Source organism: Jatropha curcas, chromosome 8 (assembly GCF_041381405.1).
Source record: "Jatropha curcas cultivar XTBG-Jc1 chromosome 8, XTBG_Jcur_1.0, whole genome shotgun sequence".
Classification (NCBI taxonomy): domain Eukaryota; kingdom Viridiplantae; phylum Streptophyta; class Magnoliopsida; order Malpighiales; family Euphorbiaceae; genus Jatropha; species Jatropha curcas.
Genome location: NC_143158.1, coordinates 24,110,134 through 24,131,268, shown reverse-complemented (window position 1 = coordinate 24,131,268; position 21,135 = coordinate 24,110,134). Strand labels below are relative to the sequence as shown.

The following is a 21,135-nucleotide window of genomic DNA, read 5'->3' as shown; positions in this document are numbered from 1 at the left end:
CCCAAAAATCGAACTTTAGTTTTGAATAAATCCATTTTAGTTTTACTAAGTGCTAAACCATTTTGAGCAATTACCATGCAAAATGTTTTTAAATGTTTAAAATGTTCATCTATAGTTTGACTAAATACTAAAACATCATCTATGTATACTATACAAAATTTAGAATGTGGATTAAAAATATCATTCATTATCCTCTGAAATTCAGAAGGAGCATTTTTTAAACCAAAAGGCATTACATTCCATTCGTATTGTCCAAATGGAACTGTAAATGTTGTTTTATATCTATCTTTAGGGGCAATTTGAATTTGCCAATAACCAGATTTCATATCAAATTTACTGAAAATATTTGCATTATACAGTTTCTTTAAAAGATCTTTTTATTTGGAATAGGATACCTAATCCATTTTAAAGCTGCATTTAAAGGTTTATAATTTATTACTAGTCTGGGAACTCCTTGTTCAATTTCAGCATTTTTATTGACATAAAAAGCTGCACATGACCAAGGACTTCTTGATTTAGAAATTAATTTTTTATCTTCTAATTCTTTAATTTCTTTTTTACAATGCTCAATCAATTCAGGATTCATCTGAATTGGTCTTGCTTTGGTTTTAATGGATTTTTCATCAAAATCTTTTTCATATGGGAGATCAACTATATGCTGTTTTCGTTTCCAAAAGGCATTTGGATGATCAGCACAAAGTTCATTTTCCATATGTGTTTTTAATTTGTTGATTTTATCTTGAACAACTTCCTTTTTTAACTGAGTTTGAATTCGTTTTAAGTGCATATTATTATTTAAATCCTTTAAATCTTCTTCTTTGGATTTTATTAAAGAGTTAATTTCTAATATTTTAATTGAATGAGCTTTTAATAAATTTAATTGTTTCTTTTTAGGTTTTTCTGTAAAGTCTAATCTTACTTTTCTAGTTCTGCTTTTAAATTTAATATAGTCTTCTTTTACTGAATAAGGTGTAATAAGATTTATAAATGGTGTGCCTAAAATTACCATATAATTTATTTGTGGAGACAGTAAAAATACTGTGTTTATTTCTAAGTCTTGATTTACAATAAAAACATCAATTTTACCTATGATTTCTAATTTAGATTTATTTGCAGTACTTAATTTTTCATTAGTTTTTGACCAATATCTTTTAGGTATTAAATCAGATTTTATACAGTTTAAATCTGCACCTGTATCAAACAGTGCAATTGCATCTATAATAAAATCATTAATTTTTATGGTTATTTTTACTAAATATTTTCTTGAAGTTATTTCTTGTAATAAATTTAGAAAATTACTGTCTATATCTTCATCTAATTGGTTTACTTCATCCTTTATATCCTTATCTGATTCTTCTGAGGAATCAGAACTAGGTATAAGTTGTTTTTCTAACAATTTTATTAGTTTATCATGTAATTGAAATTGTCCTTTTAATATATTGACTTCATTTTTTAAATTCTTAATTTCTTTCTGTAAATCTTTAACAGATACATTACTCTCTACTTTCTTGTTCTTATTTTTATTTAAAATAGTTGTTAAATCATAAGTATTAGTTTGAATTTTAGGAGTTATATCTTCTTTTATTGCAGTTTCTTTATCAAAACTTTTTATTAATTTTTGAAGAAGTTTAGCTTTAGTTTCTTGATCTTCTATAGTATTTACTACTTCTAACAATGTACTCTGATCTTTAGTTAACATATTTATAGATTGTTCTGATGAACTAGTTGTTGTTCCTAATTCATCAATTTGATTATCACTTTCTATAGTCTCGGATTCTGAAGTATCAGAATCAAGATATAGTTCATAAATTTTATTAATTACTTCTTCGTCTAAATTTAATTCATTTAATTTTTTATTGAACTTGCAAAATTTAGATGTATGTCATTTTTTACCATAACTATAACAAGTTAAATCTTTATAAGAAGTTGTATTTGTAGATTTAGTATGGTGTTTTCTTTTATGTTGTTTATAAGGTTTTGATTTTTCTTTTTGATAAAATTTTTCTTTACTGCGTGTAGACATATAATGCTTTCTATAATGCTTATTTTGATAATATTTTTTAGGTTTATGTGATTTAGAACACCGGCCATCACACCTTTGCGAAGATGTTATGCCATAATCAAATTGTTTACAAAAAGATCCTAATTCTTTTTTAGTTTTCTGCATTTCATATTTTAATGTTCTCTGAAGTTTTAAATCATGACAGATTTGTAAACCTTCTTTATGAATTATACTAATTAGTTGTCCATAAGTTAGTTTACTATAAGGTATAGGTTGACCATATTGTTTTTTAATAGAATTCCTAACCTTTTCACTCAAAAAATAAGGTAATCCAGCCAAAAACTTTTCTTTCCAAAAAGTTTGGTTTGAATCTTCCCTTAACATTAATCGAGTAAGAAAAGTGGTTTTATAATTTTGAAAATCACTTCAGTGTTTACATTTAAGATTACTTAATAATTCTGCATTTTTATCTTTTAAGTGAGATGGATCTCCTATAAAATGTAATGAAATAATGAGAATTAAAGATGACACAGCATCTTGAATTACTTCACCATTTTCATCATATATAGGTTCACCTTCATCATTTATTTGAAACTATATAATGCAAATATTTTTAGTAAAGGACCGTTTACTATATATATATATATATATATAAAATGGTGCTGCCATAGGCTGAGACGACAGCTCCCTTAATAGAATTAACAATTTCAGATTATATTGCCCATTCTTATGAGATTGAAAACCAATGAGCGGACTTTTGTTGAGACTTGAGACCAATTCGAAAATGGATGAACTGAAATCCAATTCAATTATTAATTTCACTCTGAATAGATTTTGTTTTTATTGAAAAGACACTCTGAATAGATATTAAATTACTGATTTATTAAAATTATAACCAAATAATCCGTATATTCTCTCGGATTGCGACCCAATGCATAAATTCACTCATGTACATTTACGTTAAAAAACCTTATGACACCTCAACTTTTACTTTGATTTATTAAAACACTCATGTACATTTAGTAGAACACTTCAGTTTAGAAAATTATATCAATTAAATACTCCAATTTGTAAAAATTATTTTATTAAATACTCAAATTTCTAAAAAATCATCACTTAAACACTTATTAGATAGTTGAAAAATATGAAAATTATTGTTCCAAACATTATACTAACCACACATTAAGTGACTATCTTGCACATAAATGCCAAAAATACAAAATATATATATTATTGCAAGTATAGAGAGTGATACAATGTTAGAAAAATTCGTAAGTTCAGCTATATAATAGATCACTTGCAAAATTTTGAGTGCCATAAGGTCTTTTAAAAAAAGTACATGAATATATTTATGCATTTAGCCCATGCCAATATATATAATAACATAGATATGGCTTTTGGCAAACATTTCTTTCCCGTAATTATTGAAACAAAATTTCATGAAATTGGTTTTGTGAGCTAGCTGACTTGAAAATGATTTATAAGCTAAGGTCCCCCTTTCTAAAAAAATTTATTTGTGATTTTGATTTTTTTTTTTTTCTTCTATACATATCAACCTTTCAAAAACATATACTTGAAAAATAGAGAGAAATTTTTCTATAAAAACAAAAAAAAAAAAAAAGGAAAAAAGCACCCATCAACATTTAAATTGAAAAAGTTAAAAGCTAATGAGAGGGCTAATTTAGTCTGGGCATATAAACTTTGTTATGGAGACGGTGGCAGACCCGCGCAAATAATTAGGGGCTAAAAAATAATTTTACTTAATTATGGTAGGCAAAAAACTATTTTTTTCCAAAAATATTTTATACTGAAAATTAATTTTTTTTCTACCTGTGGTCAAGTATGCAACAAGCGTTATTTTATTTATTGGGGTAAGAAAATAAATATCAATGAGTTGCTTAATTAATCAGTGATGCATGCCAAAAAAAAAAAAAAAAAAAAACAAAGTTGATGAGCTTTTGTTCTGATGTAAAAATAGGAAAAAACTCACTTACATTGTAAAAATAGGAAATCTCTTTTATTAACAATAGGAAAAAACTCCCATCAAACACTTGCACTGAAAAGGTACATTTATTTATTTATTTTGAGCATATAAACTTTATTAAGGAGGCTGATATGGCTGTAGCCACAGCCATTTTGGTTACAAACACAAAGCTCTAATAGATAAGTAGGAAATTGGTCAAGGATAAACCTCAATAAGAGCTCTAGGACCAAGCACATAATTAATTTTATATTTCGTGAAACCAGCATCAAAGAAGAGCTTTGCCCACTCTTCTTCATTTCTCTGCTTGCCAGTGAGCCATGCCATCACTATCATATCAAACAAAAGCTCAGCTTTAGCCAAATCACCATCTGATGTTTTGTTTCCCATCACCATGTCAATGATTATGACCTTGTTATTATTCTCTCGCTTGCCATTTCTTGTTATTGCCTCTTTACAATTCTTCAGTATCTTCACACAATATTCGTCAGCCCAGTCATGCAATACCCACTGTTTATCAAATCAATTGTGTTAGCAAATTACAGCGTAACATCCCAAGTGATATAAAGTTAATTATACATATTGATCAAAGCTGAGAAAGAAATAGCAGACCTTGATCAAAGCTGCATCTGCAGGAGGAACAGCCTGAAACATGTCACCTGCAACAAAATTCAAATTCTTGGCGCCTTGCGAATCAGCAACAGCAACAACATGTGGAAGATCCAAAACAGTACACTTTATACTGGGAAAAGCATTAGCAATAGCCTTAGACATATTTCCAGTGCCACCTGCAACATCCACTAAAGAATTCAACCCTTTAAATACCTCCTTACACTTAAGAGTCACCACCTTACCGAGAAAAATGCTATCACTGGCCGTAGCTTCATTCAGCATATTATTAGCCCTAATGTCATGTCCTGTATATTCATATAGTGATTTTCCAAAGGCAGTTACAAATGGTGTTTGATCATCGTTTTTCAGCCATTTGCTCAAACAATTAAATGGGTCCATCATAATTGGGTCAAGCAAAAGAGATATAAAAGGTATTGAACCGAAAGAAGTGTCTTTTAGAAGAAAACGAGAGGATGGGGTAAGCAAATAGCTTTCTTCTTGCAAAGAAAAGAAACCAGAATGAACGAGAAGTCGCATTAGACGATAAACATGGTGAGTTTTAGCAGGGTTAACCTGTAAGGCAGAAACAAGATCAGAGAGAGGCATGGGTTGGCCATGGTTGTTAATAATATCAGGAATGCCTAGTTCAACTGCGCACTTGAGAGACATGGACTTTATAAATTGCAGAGTATGATTCCACATATGAGTTTGAGTTTTAAGTAGCTCATCTACGTTTTCTTCAGTGACCAAATCCATAATACCATAGAGCACTAACTAAGAAACTATACCTGCAGTTGAGACCTACACTTGATTGAATTGTTAACCCCTCTCTCTATATATAGCAGTGGAACTTTTTTTTTTTTTTTTTTTTTGGGTAGAAATATAGAAGTGGAACTTAATAATTTTATAGACTTGCTAATAATTGCATTGCTTTATGTGTGATTTAAGTAATTAGATTTAATTAATTAGATTTTTCCGGTTTAGAATGCGAAAAGTAATTGAACTACTCGATAATTGATTAACTTTTTTTTTAAAGAAAAGATATATAAAATAAAGATAAAATAAGTGGATGTTTATTAATTAAAATTATCTATATGTATTTTAATGTTTGGGTAAAAATTATAATCAAATACATTTAACTGAAAACAATAATTAGAAAATTATCCCAAAAAAAACTGTTTTTGCTAAGTTAGACTGCTGGACTGGAGTGTGAACCGTTGGATTACCATACTGGGACCACATATTGTATTGATCCGATGGTGATGGGTCTCATAATAGCTGTGATAATTATTTTAAATTAAAAAAGTGGGTATACGACAATATCCACAAAACAAAACGCACAATGCGCCAAAATCATGCGTCGATTCTTTTTTAAGTCTATGGTCCACATTTCTCACCTGGTCTTTTCTCATAACTAACACTGCTTGTGATTTCTTGTCTGTGATTTGTCTGCTCCTTTTTTTTTATAAAATTTTGATTAATTTAATGAGTGACCGATCGATTAGATTAAGATTCATGTGATCACTCCTTGGATGTTGTATAGTTCAGTCTAATGCAAAAACATATATACCTATAAGATTACTTAGCTGTTAATAACAAGCAAGAATAATAGTGGAACTTTTTTTTTTTTTTTTTTTTTTTTTGGGTAGAAATATAGAAATAGAGAACTTAATAATTTTATAGACTTGCTATTAATTGATTTGCTTTATGTGTGATTTAAGTAATTAGATTTAATTAATCGATTTCTCGGTTTAAAATTCAAAAAATAATTGATATTAACTTTTTTTTTTATTGAATTATATAAATATATATGCCAAATTTTGGCATTTATTTCAATAATAGTCACTTTTGCTAAGACTATGATAAGTTTACCCTTATCACTTTTGCTAGACTTGATAAGGACGTCGGAGATAATAAATATATTTTTATTATTTATAAATTAGTTTTACTGTAAATATTATGTTGACTATATTCGTTATTGGTACTCATTTAATTCTATTTGAAAATTTATTTTTTTAAAAAAATAATATATTCAATTAAATTATACAAATATAAAAAAATATTATAAAAAAATATAATTTTTTTCTTTTTTTATCACTCTCTTTATAAATTTTTTTTTTTAAATTATACTAAATACATAATCAAATGTTAAATACATAATCAAATGTTTAAAAATAAAATATAAAAAATATTCAAATGTCTCATTATCATATATATTTAATAAATATAAATTTAAAAAAATAAAATTTTAAATTTTAAAATGCTTAACTATCTATATTTTTTCATTTAAAAAATAATTTTAATAAATTATAACCAATTAATTAATAAAATATAAATTTTTAATTGGTCATTACTAAAATTATTTTCGGATATTAAAATTCTATTAAAGATGAAAATCTCATTATTTTTTATATTTCTACATTTATATATAGTATAGATATAGATAGATAAATATGTGTATAGGTTATTTATTATGATTCACTCTGTTATTAAAATGTATTACTCCCTCTGTCCCAAAATATAACTCATTTTTTTCTATTTATTTTGTTGCAAAATATAAGTCGTTTTGAGTATTTTAAAGAATGATAAATTATGTTTATCCAATATTACCCTTATTTAATTTAAATACAGTCACTACCTTCACAAATAACTTTTGATTTGAGATAGGGGATAATTTGATCAAATTACTCTTGATTTTGTTATAATTTAGGAGAATTAATTACTTCGTTCGCCTCTGTGTAAAAATTTTAAACAATTTATATTTTTGGACAGAGGGAGCAGTGCTTTAAGAAAAAAAAAAAAAGGATTTTAGCTATTTTAACTTTACCATCTTTTTTGCTTCACATTACATGTTACACAACAAGGGTTAGCCCTCCCCTTGGCTCACCAAATTGGTGAAAACAACTATGGTGAAAAGGTGTCAAACTCGAAATCTCTCACTCCTCACATAAATAAGAATACGAATCAGACTACCATTTAATTGGCCGCATTTTATTTTATAGCCACAAGAGACGGGAGTAATATAGCAAAGCAATATATATGTAAAAGTTTTTCTTTTATTCTTTTTTTGATATTCTAAAAAGGAAAATTACACTATTTGTCTAGGTCATATTAACCGACTCTATCAATATCTAGACACATTCGAATAAATTTAATTACAGTAATTTAAATAAATTTAATTATTAAAAAGAGATATCAATATTTTTATAAAATATAAATTATTATTAATATTATTTTTTCGTTATATATATATATATATATATATATATATATAACCTTTTTAAAAGAAATATATATTTTCTCATGGTGTAGCTGCAAAACTAAATTCGTAAGCCTTGTTTCTGGCCCATGGTTTGTTAATATGGCAAGCTCAATAGTTAATTATTGATTAAAATTACAACAGATTAATTGTCACTTTCTCAAAATTTTTCAATCCAAAACACTTTATCTTAACTTCTACAATAGATTTTCTAAGGAGATTTTGATTTGTAAATCAACTCAGGTAATTCTTCATTATTGTTTTCACAAACAAAACTGATTCAAAACCAAACAAGAGAAGAAAGAATTCAAAAAAAAAGAAAATTAATCGATCCATGAATATTAAAAAAAAAAAAAAAATTGATTAATATCTGTTTAATGAAGTAGACATTTTAGTATAACATTCTTTCATTTGGATGATAAACATTGCAAAATCATCATGATGAAACGTAAAATTTAACTGATTAATATCAATTTGATGTGATCTGATTGATTTTATCATGTCTTATAGAAGATGTAGAGAGTAGAAGATGTGGAGAGTGGAAGGTCTTGAGATTCAAGACATTTTCACCACAAAAAAATATCACCAATTAATATTGAAAAGTGAATTTCACATTAAATAATACTAAAATAATTAAAAGAACTTACAATAGAATGTGTGCGACCAACCTAATATAAGTTAATTGATTTTCTATTGGATCTAGTGTAAGCCAATTGATTTGGTATAAATGATTCCAATTAGTGGTGGAGCCAAGGCAGGAATGGAAAGAAAATTAAAATATACACTATTATTGAAAATTTTTACTATTTTTTTGGGTAATTTTTTTTAAAAAAAAAAATCTGATGAGAGGGACGGAACCACCTTTAATCAACCGTTTCCCTCCGCCTTTGATTTCAATATTCATTCATTTATAAGTTCATACATACGCGTACGATGCTATGAAATTTAACATTTGAGTTTGATCTAACAGTAAAACAGTAAAACAGTAACTCCATGTGAAGTGTAATTACGTAACGTCTGTCCGGTGTGAGTTTGAAAGATGGACACGAACTTTAGGATCCCCGGGGCCCACATATAGGACACTTAATGGTGAGCCGAATGGGCCTACGCCCAAATAATCCGGAAAATGGGCCCAGTGAAAGCGATTGTTTGATAACCCAAAACTTATTGTGGTCCCACTAGACACTGACGTGTGGACATTTTTCCGACCACCAGGACCCGCACCTCCCGCCGCAGCAGCTCCGACGTCTCCATCCCCCTCCCCGTTCAATTCCAGCGAGAGCAACAGTCGCAGGAAGAGCTGCGACCTTGCCTCGATCGGGACCGCGTCGCAGTCTCTTCCTCAGCTCTCCGGCGACGCCAGGAGGGCTCAACGACGGCGTAGCTCCGACCCTCTCTCCCTCTGTCGCAGTAAACCCAGGAGCTGTGATGGCCACTCGCAACAGGTACAGTCGCATTACCTGTGCTCCTCCTCGATTTTCCAGCGAGCTCAGCCAGGGACCGGCCGGACTACGCACTCTCCTCGGCTCCAGCGTGCCTCCGACCACCTTTCCACCCGTTTACGGTCAAGTCAGCGGCGACAGCGACAGTGCTGGTGCCTTGTTGCTACTGCCGGTTATTTTTAACCGGAAATTTTCAAATTTCAGCCTGTTTGTGCTACTGGGTAAGCTATATTTTGACTTTTTTAGGTGGAATTCACAAGTTTTGATTTTAATTGAAAGGATTGCAGTATAGATTGAATTAATTGTGTAGGTTAAACTCCTAGCTGTTGATTGTGCAGTTGAATGTAGAGAATTTCGTCAAAATTATTATTATTAGGAATTATGAATTGAGTTTTAGATGAGTTAAGCAGGATATACGTTGATTACGTTAAATATGAGATGGAGCCTCAATTTTCTTACTATCTAGTGGAGTTACAAAAAAATTAAAATTTTCTTTTGTATATAAAAATAATAAAATAATAATCGGTTCTTTAAGTTAATTTAGTTTGAGTTAATAATTGTTCTTAGACTATAAACCAAATTAGATTGTGAATTAAATTCTCGGTGTGATATGAGTTACTCAAAACATAATATGTAAATTTGAGTAAAGTAAGACATGTTGTCCATATATGTAAATTTGAACGCTACCTTAATTTCTGAAAGTTAATTTAGATCGTGAATTAAATTCTCGGTGTGATATGAGTTACTTAGAACATAATATGTAAATTTAAGTAAAGTAAGACCTGTTGTCCATATATGTAAATTTGAACGTTATCTTAACCTTTGAAAGTTAGTTTAAATGCTATATTACCAGACATTATAAAAAATAGCGTTTAGCATTTTGACTGGTCAAAATGATAAAAATTACTTATAAAGCTATTGTCAAACACAATATTATTTAACTAATTCCTATACATATATGGAGATAACTTGAAAAAAAAAAATGGCATAAATGAATTTTATGATTCCACATATGAGTTTGAGCTTTAAGTAGCTCATCTACGTTTTCTTCGGTCACCAAATCCATAAGACCACAGAGCACTAACTAAGAAACTATACCTGCAGTTGAGACCTACACTTGATTCAATTGTTAACCCCTCTCCCTATATGTAGCAATGGAACTTAATAATTTTATAGACTTGCTATTAACTACATTGCTTTATGTGTGATTTAAGTAATTAGATTTAATTAATTGATTTTTTCGGTTTAGAATGCGAAAAATAATTGAACTACTCGATCATTGATTAACTTTTTTTTTTTAATTGAATTATATATATATATATATATATATATATGTCAAATTTGGGCATTTATTTCAATAATAGTCACTTTTGCTATGATAAGGTTATCCTTAATCACTTCTGCTAGATTTGCTAGATTTGATAAGTATGTGGCAGATAATAAATATATTTTTTTATTTATAAACTAATTTTACACAGGTCGATTATATTTATTATTTATATTCGTTCAATTTTTTGTATATATTTGTATTTGAACATTTATTTTTTTTTAAAAAAATAATATATTTAATTAAATTATACAAACGTAAAGAAAAAATATTATAAATAATATACTTCGTCCATCACATTTTATTTACATGGTTTGACAAAATACACATATTAAGAATTTAATTAATAAAAATTATTTCGTCTTTTTTTACCCTTAACTCATTAAGATATTAATAAAAGTCATTCCTTTAATGAACAATCATAAAGATTATTATGGAAAAAATTAATTATTTAAATATACAAATTTAAAAACTTTACAAATATTTTGGGACATCTCAATAAGGAATAACAAGCAGGAATAATAGTTAACCCCTCTCTCTATATATAGCAGTGGAACTTTTTTTTTTTTTTTTTTTGGATAGAAATATAGAAGTGGAACTTAATAATTTTATAGACTTGCTATTAATTGCATTGCCTTATGTGTGATTTAAATAATTAGATTTAATTAATTGATTTTTCCGGTTTGGAATGCGAAAAATAATTGAACTACTCGATCATTGATTAACTTTTTTTTTCAATTGAATTATATATATATATATATATATATATATATATATATATATATATATATATATGTGTGTGTGTGTGTGTGTGTGTGTGTGTGTGTGTGTGTGTGTGTCAAATTTGGGCATTTATTTCAATAATAGTCACTTTTGCTATGATAAGGTTATCCTTAATCACTTCTGCTAGATTTGCTAGATTTGATAAGTGTGTGGCAGATAATAAATATATTTTATTATTTATAAACTAATTTTACATAGGTCGATTATATTCATTATTCATATTCGTTCAATTTTTTTGTATATATTTTTATTTGAACATTTATTTTTTTTAAAAAATAATATATTCAATTAAATTATACAAACGTAAAGAAAAAAATATTATAAATAATATACTTCGTCCATCACATTTTATTTGCATGGTTTTATAAAATACGCATATTAAGAATTTAGTTAATAAAAATTATTTCGCCCTTTTTTACCCTTAACTCATTAAAATATTAATAAAAACCATTCCTTTAATGAATAATCATAAATATCATTATGGAAAAAATTAATTATTTAAATATACAAATTTAAAAACTTTGCAAATATTTTGGGACATCTCAATAAGGAATAACAAGCAAGTCTCTATATATAGCAGTGGAACTTTTTTTTTTTTGGGTAGAAATATAGAAGTGGAACTTAATAATTTTATAGACTTGCTATTAATTGCATTGCTTTATGTGCGATTTAAGTAATTAAATTTAATTAATTGATTTTTTCGGTTTAGAATGCGAAAAATAATTGAACTACTCGATCATTGATTAACTTTTTTTTTTAATTGAATTATATATATATGTCAAATTTGGGCATTTATTTCAATAATAGTCACTTTTGCTAAGACTATGATGAGGTTATCCTTATCGCTTTTGCTAGATTTGATAAGGTGTCGCAAATAATAAAATATATTTTTATTATTTATAAATTAGTCTTGCTTGCATTTGTGTGTTGACTATATTCGTTATTAGAATTCGTTCAATTTTTAATATATATTTTTCTTTGAAAATTTATTTTTTTAAAAAAATATATATTTAATTAAATTATACAAATAAAAAAATATTATAAAAAAATATATATTTTCCTTTTTTTATCTCTCTCCTTATAAAATTATTTAAATTATAATAAAAATATAATCAAATGTTTAAAAAAGAAATTTAAAAAATAAAATATAAAAATATTCAAATGTCTCATTATCATATATATTTAAAAAAAAGATAACATTTAAAAATTTAAAATACTTAATTATCTATATTTATTTATTTAAAAAATAAATTTAATAAATTATATTCAATTAATTAATAAAATATAACTTTTTAATTGGTCATTACTAAGGTTATTTTAGGATATTCAAATTTATTAAAAATAAAAATCTCAATATTCCCCATATTTCTATATTTATATATAGTATAGATATAGATAAATAAATGTGTATGGGTCATTTATTAGGATCACTTTGTTATTGAAATTTATTACTTCATCTGTCCCAAAATATAACTCATTTTTGGATGTTTATTTTGTCATTGAATATAAGTCGTTTTGAGTATTTTAAAGAGTAATAAATGATATTTGTCCAATATTATCCTTATTTATTTTAAATACATTCACTACCTTCACATATAATTCTTAATTTGAGATAAAAGATAATTTGATTAAATTACTCTTGATTTTGTTATAATTTAGAAAAATTGATTGTTTCCTTAATCCCTGTGTAAAAATCTTAAGTGGCTTATATTTTGAGACAGAGGGAGTAGTATTCAAAAAAAAAAAAAAAAAGATTTAGATATTTTAACTTTACCATCTTTATTGCATCACATTATTTGATCATTATTATAATAGGTATGTGCACACCGACACATCTAATAGAAGAATTACAAATAGAGCTGAGCGGTTCTGGTTTGATTCAATTTTCAAGAAGACTAAAATTAAAATCATAATTAAATTCTTAATAAATTTAAAATCGAAATCTAAATAAGAACCAAATGATTTAGAAATGGATTAGAATTAGAATTGAAACTTAATTTTTTCATGTTCCAGTTGATCGCCCGATGGATGGACTGTGTGTGATGATCGATATTTATATATGTAAGTTGTGATTCTTTGAACAGGTGGGTAGCCCAATTTTTAGGGTAGATGTTGTCGAAATTTCGTCATAATCTAGTCTAGTTATAGCAAGTTAGATTAGTAGATAATTTATTAGATTAATTCTTTAATTCTCCATTTAAATTAGTCCTTTGTTTGATGCGTTTCTTTCCTTATATTCTTAAATGCTTTAGATCGTCCGGACCCGTCTTCTGCTCATCCAAGTCAAAATCCGAGATAGAACACCTTCTTTTCTCTATCACTGTGAGTAATAATACATAGTGCATATCATCATTACATACACATATCATTTTTTTTTTATAAATAACTATATAAATATATAAATATATAAGGGGATAACTTAGCATTTGTTTTTATATGTATATTATTGTTTTATTTCATTATTAATATGTGATTACACTTTTATGTTTGTGCAATAAGGACTGCTTGATGCATTACGTTGAGTGAATTGTTTGATTATTTGTACTGTGAAACTGTTGTGCTTTGTTTGTGTGGAATTGGGATGAAGTGTATCATCATGGGTTTGTGAGGGCGGTCTTCGATACCGTCGACCATGTATGTGTAGATCGGCGCCCCCGTGTGCATCTGATGATATATGATATGGAAAAACCACAAGATGGCCGCCTGCTAGTATGGAAAAGAAAAGAGAGTATAAAAAAAAGGAAAGGGCTGGTCAAGTGAGGATTAGACTGGTCGGCCATGTATGGGGGATCGACTCTCTAGTGCACACATTTGATAGGGCGAGCCATGTGGGAGGATAGCTCGTTGGGGGTTTCGATGATGTCGCTGACTAATTTCCACTTGTTTGATTATTTGAAGGTGAAATTACTTATGAGTGCTGATGTTGTGCCATATGCTTGATTGGTTTTGTGTGCACTTTAGTACCTTAGGATACATTTCGCATGAATGCTTGTGTTATTCATTATCTATTATTATTCACTGTTTATTATTATTCACTGAGTTGCAAAACGCACTCTTTTCTTATTTAACTTGTCATGAAGTAGAAGCCCATCGATCTGACTAAAGCTCTGCAATCTTCTCCACAAGGCTATAAAAGTAAATTCCTAATTTGTAATTAACCAATTTATGTATTGTTATATGTAAAAATTTCACTACTCCTGTCTATTGTTGAACTCTACAGTTGTAGGATTTATGTACCTCTAATCTTGTATTTAAATAGGTGTGTTTAGACCCCCTTCTGCCACACCTTATGCATCAGGTTCCAGATTTGCAGGCCAGGAGGGCCGTAGTTCTTTTGGTAGAGGCAGAAGTCAGAGTTCTGTACAAGCTTCACAATCTGCAGGAGGACAACCTCGACTTTTCCATTGGACTCAGGGGGATGCTTATGCATCCAATGCTATGGTGGCAGGTATTCTTACTATATGTTCATTTGAGGCACGAGTTTTTTTTTTTCTTGGTGCCACCCATTGATTTATCTCTCCTGGGTTTGCCACTAAAATTGATAGAGTTTTCGATCAGTTAGACTTTCCTTTGTTGATATCAACGCCCTTAAGTGAACCAGTCTACACTAATGCTATCATTTTAGACTACCCTATTGTTCTTGAGGGTAGAGACTTGCCTGCGAATTTAATTATCTTAGATGTTATTGACTTTGATGTTATCCTGGGCGTGGACTAGTTATCGAGGTATGATGCAGAGGTGCATTGTAAAAAGAAAGAAATCGCTTTTAATCTATCGGATGGTGAGAAGCTTATTTACAGGGTGGATAAAAGCATAGCTCCTTATAATTTAATTTTTGTAATAAGCGCTAGGAAGATGCTGGAAAGAGGCTGTCATGGGTATCTAGCACTGCCAAAGGACACTACGGCGAAAATCCGCAAAGTTGAAGAGGTACCAATTATGAATGAGTTCTTGGATGTGTTTCCAGAGGAATTACTCGGTCTTCCTCTAGATCGAGAAATTGAATTCTGCATTGACCTAGTTTCCGGCACAAATGCTATATCTATGCCACCTTATAGGATGGCACCTGCAGAACTAAAAGAGCTTAAGGAGCAGTTGATTATAGGATGGCACCTGTTAGACAAAGGCTTTATCCGACCAAGCACTTCACCTTGGGTTGCTTCGGTCCTTTTTGTGAAGAAGAAAGATGGCTTTCTCTGCCTATGTATTGATTATAGGTAGTTGAACAAGGTGACAGTGAAAAATAAGTATCCGCTTCCTAGAATTGATGATCTATTCGATCAGTTGTAAGGAGCTACTTATTTCTCAAAAATTGACCTTAGATCTGGTTATCATCAACTGAAGATCAGAGAGCAAGACATTCCTAAAACAACTTTCAAAACTAGATATGGTCATTATGAATTCCTAGTTATTTCATTCGGATTCACCAATTCTCTAATGGCTTTTGTGGATCTGATGAATCGTGTGTTCAAGCCGTACCTAGATCAGTTTGTGATTGTGTTCATATATGACATTCTAGTTTATTTTAGAACTGAAGAAGAACATATGCACCATCTGAGGATTGTACTACAAACTCTGAGGGGGCATCGGTTATACGCCAAGTTTTCTAAGTGTGAATTCTGGTTAGAAAGCGTGAATTTCTTGGGTCATGTGGTGTCTGAGGATGGAATCGTGGTTGATTATAAGAAAGTGGAAGCAGTTATCAATTGGCCTAGACTGACTACAGTCACAGAAGTTCGTAGCTTTCTAGGCTTAGCTGGCTATTATTGTCGTTTTGTACAAGATTTTTCTAGAATAGCGGCTCCATTAATAAGACTAACCCAGAAGAATGCCAAGTTCATATCGTCTGATTCTTGTGAAGTAAGTTTCTAGTGTAACACCCCTTTCCGGTCCACCCGTTAACCCGAATGAACCGAGCCGAGATGCTACAATCTGGTTGAACTTATATCTTTTCATGCTGATATCATACTGTATGCAAAATATGAATATAAACACTCCTAATTACTCTCTAAACTTCCAACATCTCCAAGAAGCATCATAACACAATAACCCTTTATATATATATCATATATATCATATCATAATTATATAAATCCTCAAAAGCATTTAATATCTAGCAATTAATGAATGAATCTATATCAAGTTTTCATGACCTAATCATACCAACTATAATAAACTATTTCATCATCCATCACTTCATAAATATTATTCTTATCTCCAACTACTTACACCAAAATAATTACATGTTTCACTTATAGTTACAATCACATAAGCTCTAACAATAAAAGAATTATACATGCCATAGATCTTAATTCTACATCTCTTAATCTACTATGACCAAATTAAGCACTTCTGCTTTGATAGTACTCCTCAAGTCTTCAAGTAGCAACCACGATCTTCAACCTGCGCGTGATAAAAATCGACGCGCTGAGTATAAAACTCAGTGGTTCTCATACTTCACATACTAAACAAAATGCGATAGCAACTAACTTCAAATACCAATTTTATAAAGCATTGATACTCATAGAATCAATAAATTTCAACATAAAGTTCTCTTTGTAGCAACGAATAAACTTCCAACTCATAAACATAATTAATCTACTTCTCTCATAACTCCTTTACATGAACCTTAAATTACACATTATGATACTATCATGGTCTTACCTGCTGTTCATTGTGTTGTATGCATGAAATCAATAAATAAGGAAGAATACATAACAGTATATGTTCATTGTCTTACTTGCTATTCATTATGCTGTATGACTCATGCACTTTTAGTCACATCATATAAATTACGATTAATAACATCTCATGACTGTATGGCTCTTTATAGAATCAATAATTAAACATGCAAGCATATATATAGCATCATACTTTCATGATCTTACCTGATGGTCTTTATACTGTATGAGCTCTGCAACTTTGATTAAACTCAGTAAATTGAATGAAGAAACATATAAGCACATACATATGTGGAAATAAATACACATTTATTCACATATGGAATGTAAGCACACATATCATGATACTTTCATGTTTAACTTGATGATCTTTCTTGCTGTTTAGTATACTGTATGATTATGCAATTTGTAGTCAATATAACTGTATAGCTCCATAAGGTTATAGTGAAACCTAAGTGATAAGATAAACTGTATGAAACTGGATGAAACTGTAGGCTATAGGCCCCGAACCGGATTCGCCTATGCCAATATTGTCCGTTTTGGTGCCCCTAACCGGATTTGCACCGCACGGTTTAATCATATCCACTCAACGGCCTGTAGCCGGAGTTCCAAACTGTATGGGGCGCAGATCTGCTATTCTATGTCGCGACATAGCCTTATCTACATGGTTTCTACCTAACCTCAATGGAGCTTATTATGTATATGTCAAGAATATAACACCATAATACATAAATGGTTGCATAACTTCATAGTTCATCATATTGCTTTGATTTCACATCATATGAATGCTTGTATGTTGTTTTAATCCATGTTCTTATGTTGTATTTTTGTTTTACAATGATTGGATGCATGCATGTTGAGCAAAGGAATGTAATTGTATAGAAAAGAAGTCCAAAATGCATGAAAAACACAAGTCGCGAGCGCGCAGGGAGAAGTCGCGAGCGCGAGATGCTTCCCAGGGAGAAGTCGCGAGCGCGTCTTTCAACCTCACGAGCGCGAGATGTGCATTTGAGAGTCAGAGAGCTTTCTGGCTCAAGTCGCGACCGCGCAGCACAAGTCGCGAGCGCGAGATGAAGTCGCGAGCGCGCTTGTGGAGTTCGCGAGCGCGAGATGTGTCATTTGAGAGTCAGTGAGTTTTCTGGCTCAACTCGCGACCGAGCATGTGAAAGTCGCGAGCGCGACTTGCTTTCCAGACCGCGCGAGCGCGCGACGTGTTTCCAGATTGTGCAGTCTGTGTTCTTTTGGCCATAACTCTCAATATACAACTTCAAATTGAGTGATTCAAAAGCCCACGTAAAGATAACACATAAAGGAACAAATAACTCTTCTATGACACTTCCTAATTCCATCATTAAATGGGTTCAAAATCAAGATGAAGTCCTCCCCTGTTTTCAACATAAACTCAATACTTCCCCTGTTTTCACATCATTTTCAATCCTCTCACTCCACAATAAGCAACATATGATCTCATGAGCAACACTCCACACAATTTCTCATGCAAAGAAAATGGTAAAGATAAAGAGATATCACACCTTCACTTCAAAAGCTTGGAATCTTCTTCTTAGTTTCCTTTTTCTTCTACCTTGAGCTCACCTCTCCTATACATGAGAATTCTTATGAATCATCTAAAAATATCACCAAATGATTCAAGTATGAAATTCAAGAAGGTTTACTTACTTGGATAGAATAGAAGTTGAATTAATGTTTAACTCCCATGAAAATCTTCACCACCATTAAACGTGATGGAGAAAGGAAAGTGTAAGAGGAAAATAGAGGAAGAAGATGAAGATAAGGATGAAGAAATGAAAATGAAATGGAATCCACGGGTAGTCTCTAGAAGAAGAAATGATTTGGCTGTGTAACATATCTAATTGGTACCTCAAGTATACAAAGGCTACAACTTCATACCCAAGCTGTATGTTTTGATGCAAACAAGTCCAAACTTTACATTCACATAAGTCCACTTATACTCTCATTCTACCCCAACAAGGTTTGATTCAACCCAACTCAACTTACTTCTATGAAATGACTCAACTCAACTCACTAGGATGTTACAGTTCTACCCCCCTTAAAGAATTTCGTCCGCGAAATTCGTTTACATTAAACACTTACAACTCTCATAATAGTTTCCAACTCAGATTCTTCGTTAATCGGCTAGCACTCACTGACCTTATGTTCTCCACATGATTCTCCCAAATGAACATCCAGACTAGCTAATCTACCCATTCCATATCAACACTCAATCCAAAGACCTATATCTCGCCCATACCAAACATATCAGCATATCATAAACATATCAGATCATATATATATATATCATATCATCATCTCATATACATATCAAGGCATTGCATTGCAATAGCCTATTCACAGATTTGCATACAGTAAATTCTCATAAAGCATGATGAGATTATAGAAACATAGCCTGCGATCATATAATTTATGTTCATAACTGTATGAATAACTTCATGTCGTCATGGTACTTACTTTTATCATGGTACTTCTTCTCATCCACTGTCATGCATATATACATATAGTCATACATGCATACTTACAAGTTCCACTCAAGAAGAAAATAAAATGAAACCAAAGTTCCAAATGGCAATACATAAAAGTAATTATACACAATCACAAAGTTATGCAAATCATACAATGTGCCATATAGATTATCTCAACTTGACCATATATCCATAATGCTTTGGTAGTTGCATCCAAATAGAATTCACTAAGTGATAGTAATTCCACTCTTCTTCTTTTTCTTTTTGGATCATAGATAGCTCACATAAATCTATAAATCATCCATGACTTATAAATACTTCTATAAATGATTAACCAATCATTTCTGTCTGAAGAATGATCACTTATAAAATCTTGAGCATTTTGGTTCAGAATTTATTCTCATATGCACATAGTGAGATCAACACGAACCACAATTTGTACAGATTCATGAACTCTCAAAGGATAGTAAGTCTGATCTTGTATATACTCCGATGCATCTTTACTTTTATTTCCATCAAATCTTAATATCCATGATTCCTAATTTGTCACAAAAACTCTGAATGATTATCATCTTATTTAAATCATCCGAATTCATCTTCCTTCACCTCTTTAATTGATGCTTTTCTAAATCTTAATTCACTCACATGACTAGATCCATTCTTACTTACCTAATTTCTTGGTATATCATCAATTCAATGGTTGGCCAACTATCTCTCCATGGCCAATGTCATTCATCATTTCACTTAATCCTCATGGTCCAATATGTATCTAACATCATTATCTTCATTTGGTGTTTAGGAGTCGTTTACCTTTTTCCTCGGATAAGCCTTATGTATAACTTACATAACATCTAGCATTCACCAAGTATTTTAAACCTCAAAATTTAAATCTTGTTCAATATAATTCACACTTATACCATATTAACCCTCAAGGTGCTACAATGCATATAGTTTCACTACGAGATCATCAAGAGTTAAATAATTGACTTCATCCTAAGAATCATCATACTTTTCTTATAACCATAGTACTTTATATTATTCCTGATAGTCATATAGTTGCAACATAGCTGATGAACACCACAATATACTTGATTCCACCAAATAGTAAGTCGTTCTCATAAATATAAATCACTTCTCCTAAATGACTTGAAATACTAACAGTAGTTCCTATGAAAAATACTCATCACCCCTTCTTCGAGCAAATCACATCAAATCATTCATCATTAAGATCATTTATATAAATACACCAATGAATATATGTATATGTGTAATCTATCCAGCAAAAGGCTTATCTCAATAGTCATTTTAGATTCCATTAACCACAATCATGTAAACATCAATACTCTTCTTAACTAGAGTCTAATGTCCTTAAATCCGAATCAGTTTGTTTGCTTATTAGCTACTACCAGCAACTCATCCTCAACATATTCCGTCCATAGGCACATGTACACACATTCATGCATTTTATGCATGCAGGTCACATTCACATCATTTCACCTTTATATTCGTAAACAGGCATAACTTAATATAGCTTTGTGCATACACAACCA

At 30.2% G+C, this 21,135-nt stretch overlaps 1 protein-coding gene across 1 annotated transcript; it reads right to left on the bottom strand.

The window, feature by feature from the left end:
• Nucleotides 1-3,997: 3,997 nt before the first annotated feature.
• Nucleotides 3,998-5,424, bottom strand: LOC149494384 (trans-resveratrol di-O-methyltransferase-like). The gene is made up of 2 exons (XM_089725409.1): nucleotides 4,596-5,424; nucleotides 3,998-4,493 (listed from the first exon to the last, which is right to left on the bottom strand). The coding sequence occupies exons 1-2, from the start codon at nucleotides 5,349-5,351 to the stop codon at nucleotides 4,182-4,184; spliced, it is 1,068 nt and encodes a 355-aa protein (XP_089581535.1). The 5' UTR covers nucleotides 5,352-5,424; the 3' UTR covers nucleotides 3,998-4,181.
• Nucleotides 5,425-21,135: the final 15,711 nt, after the last annotated feature.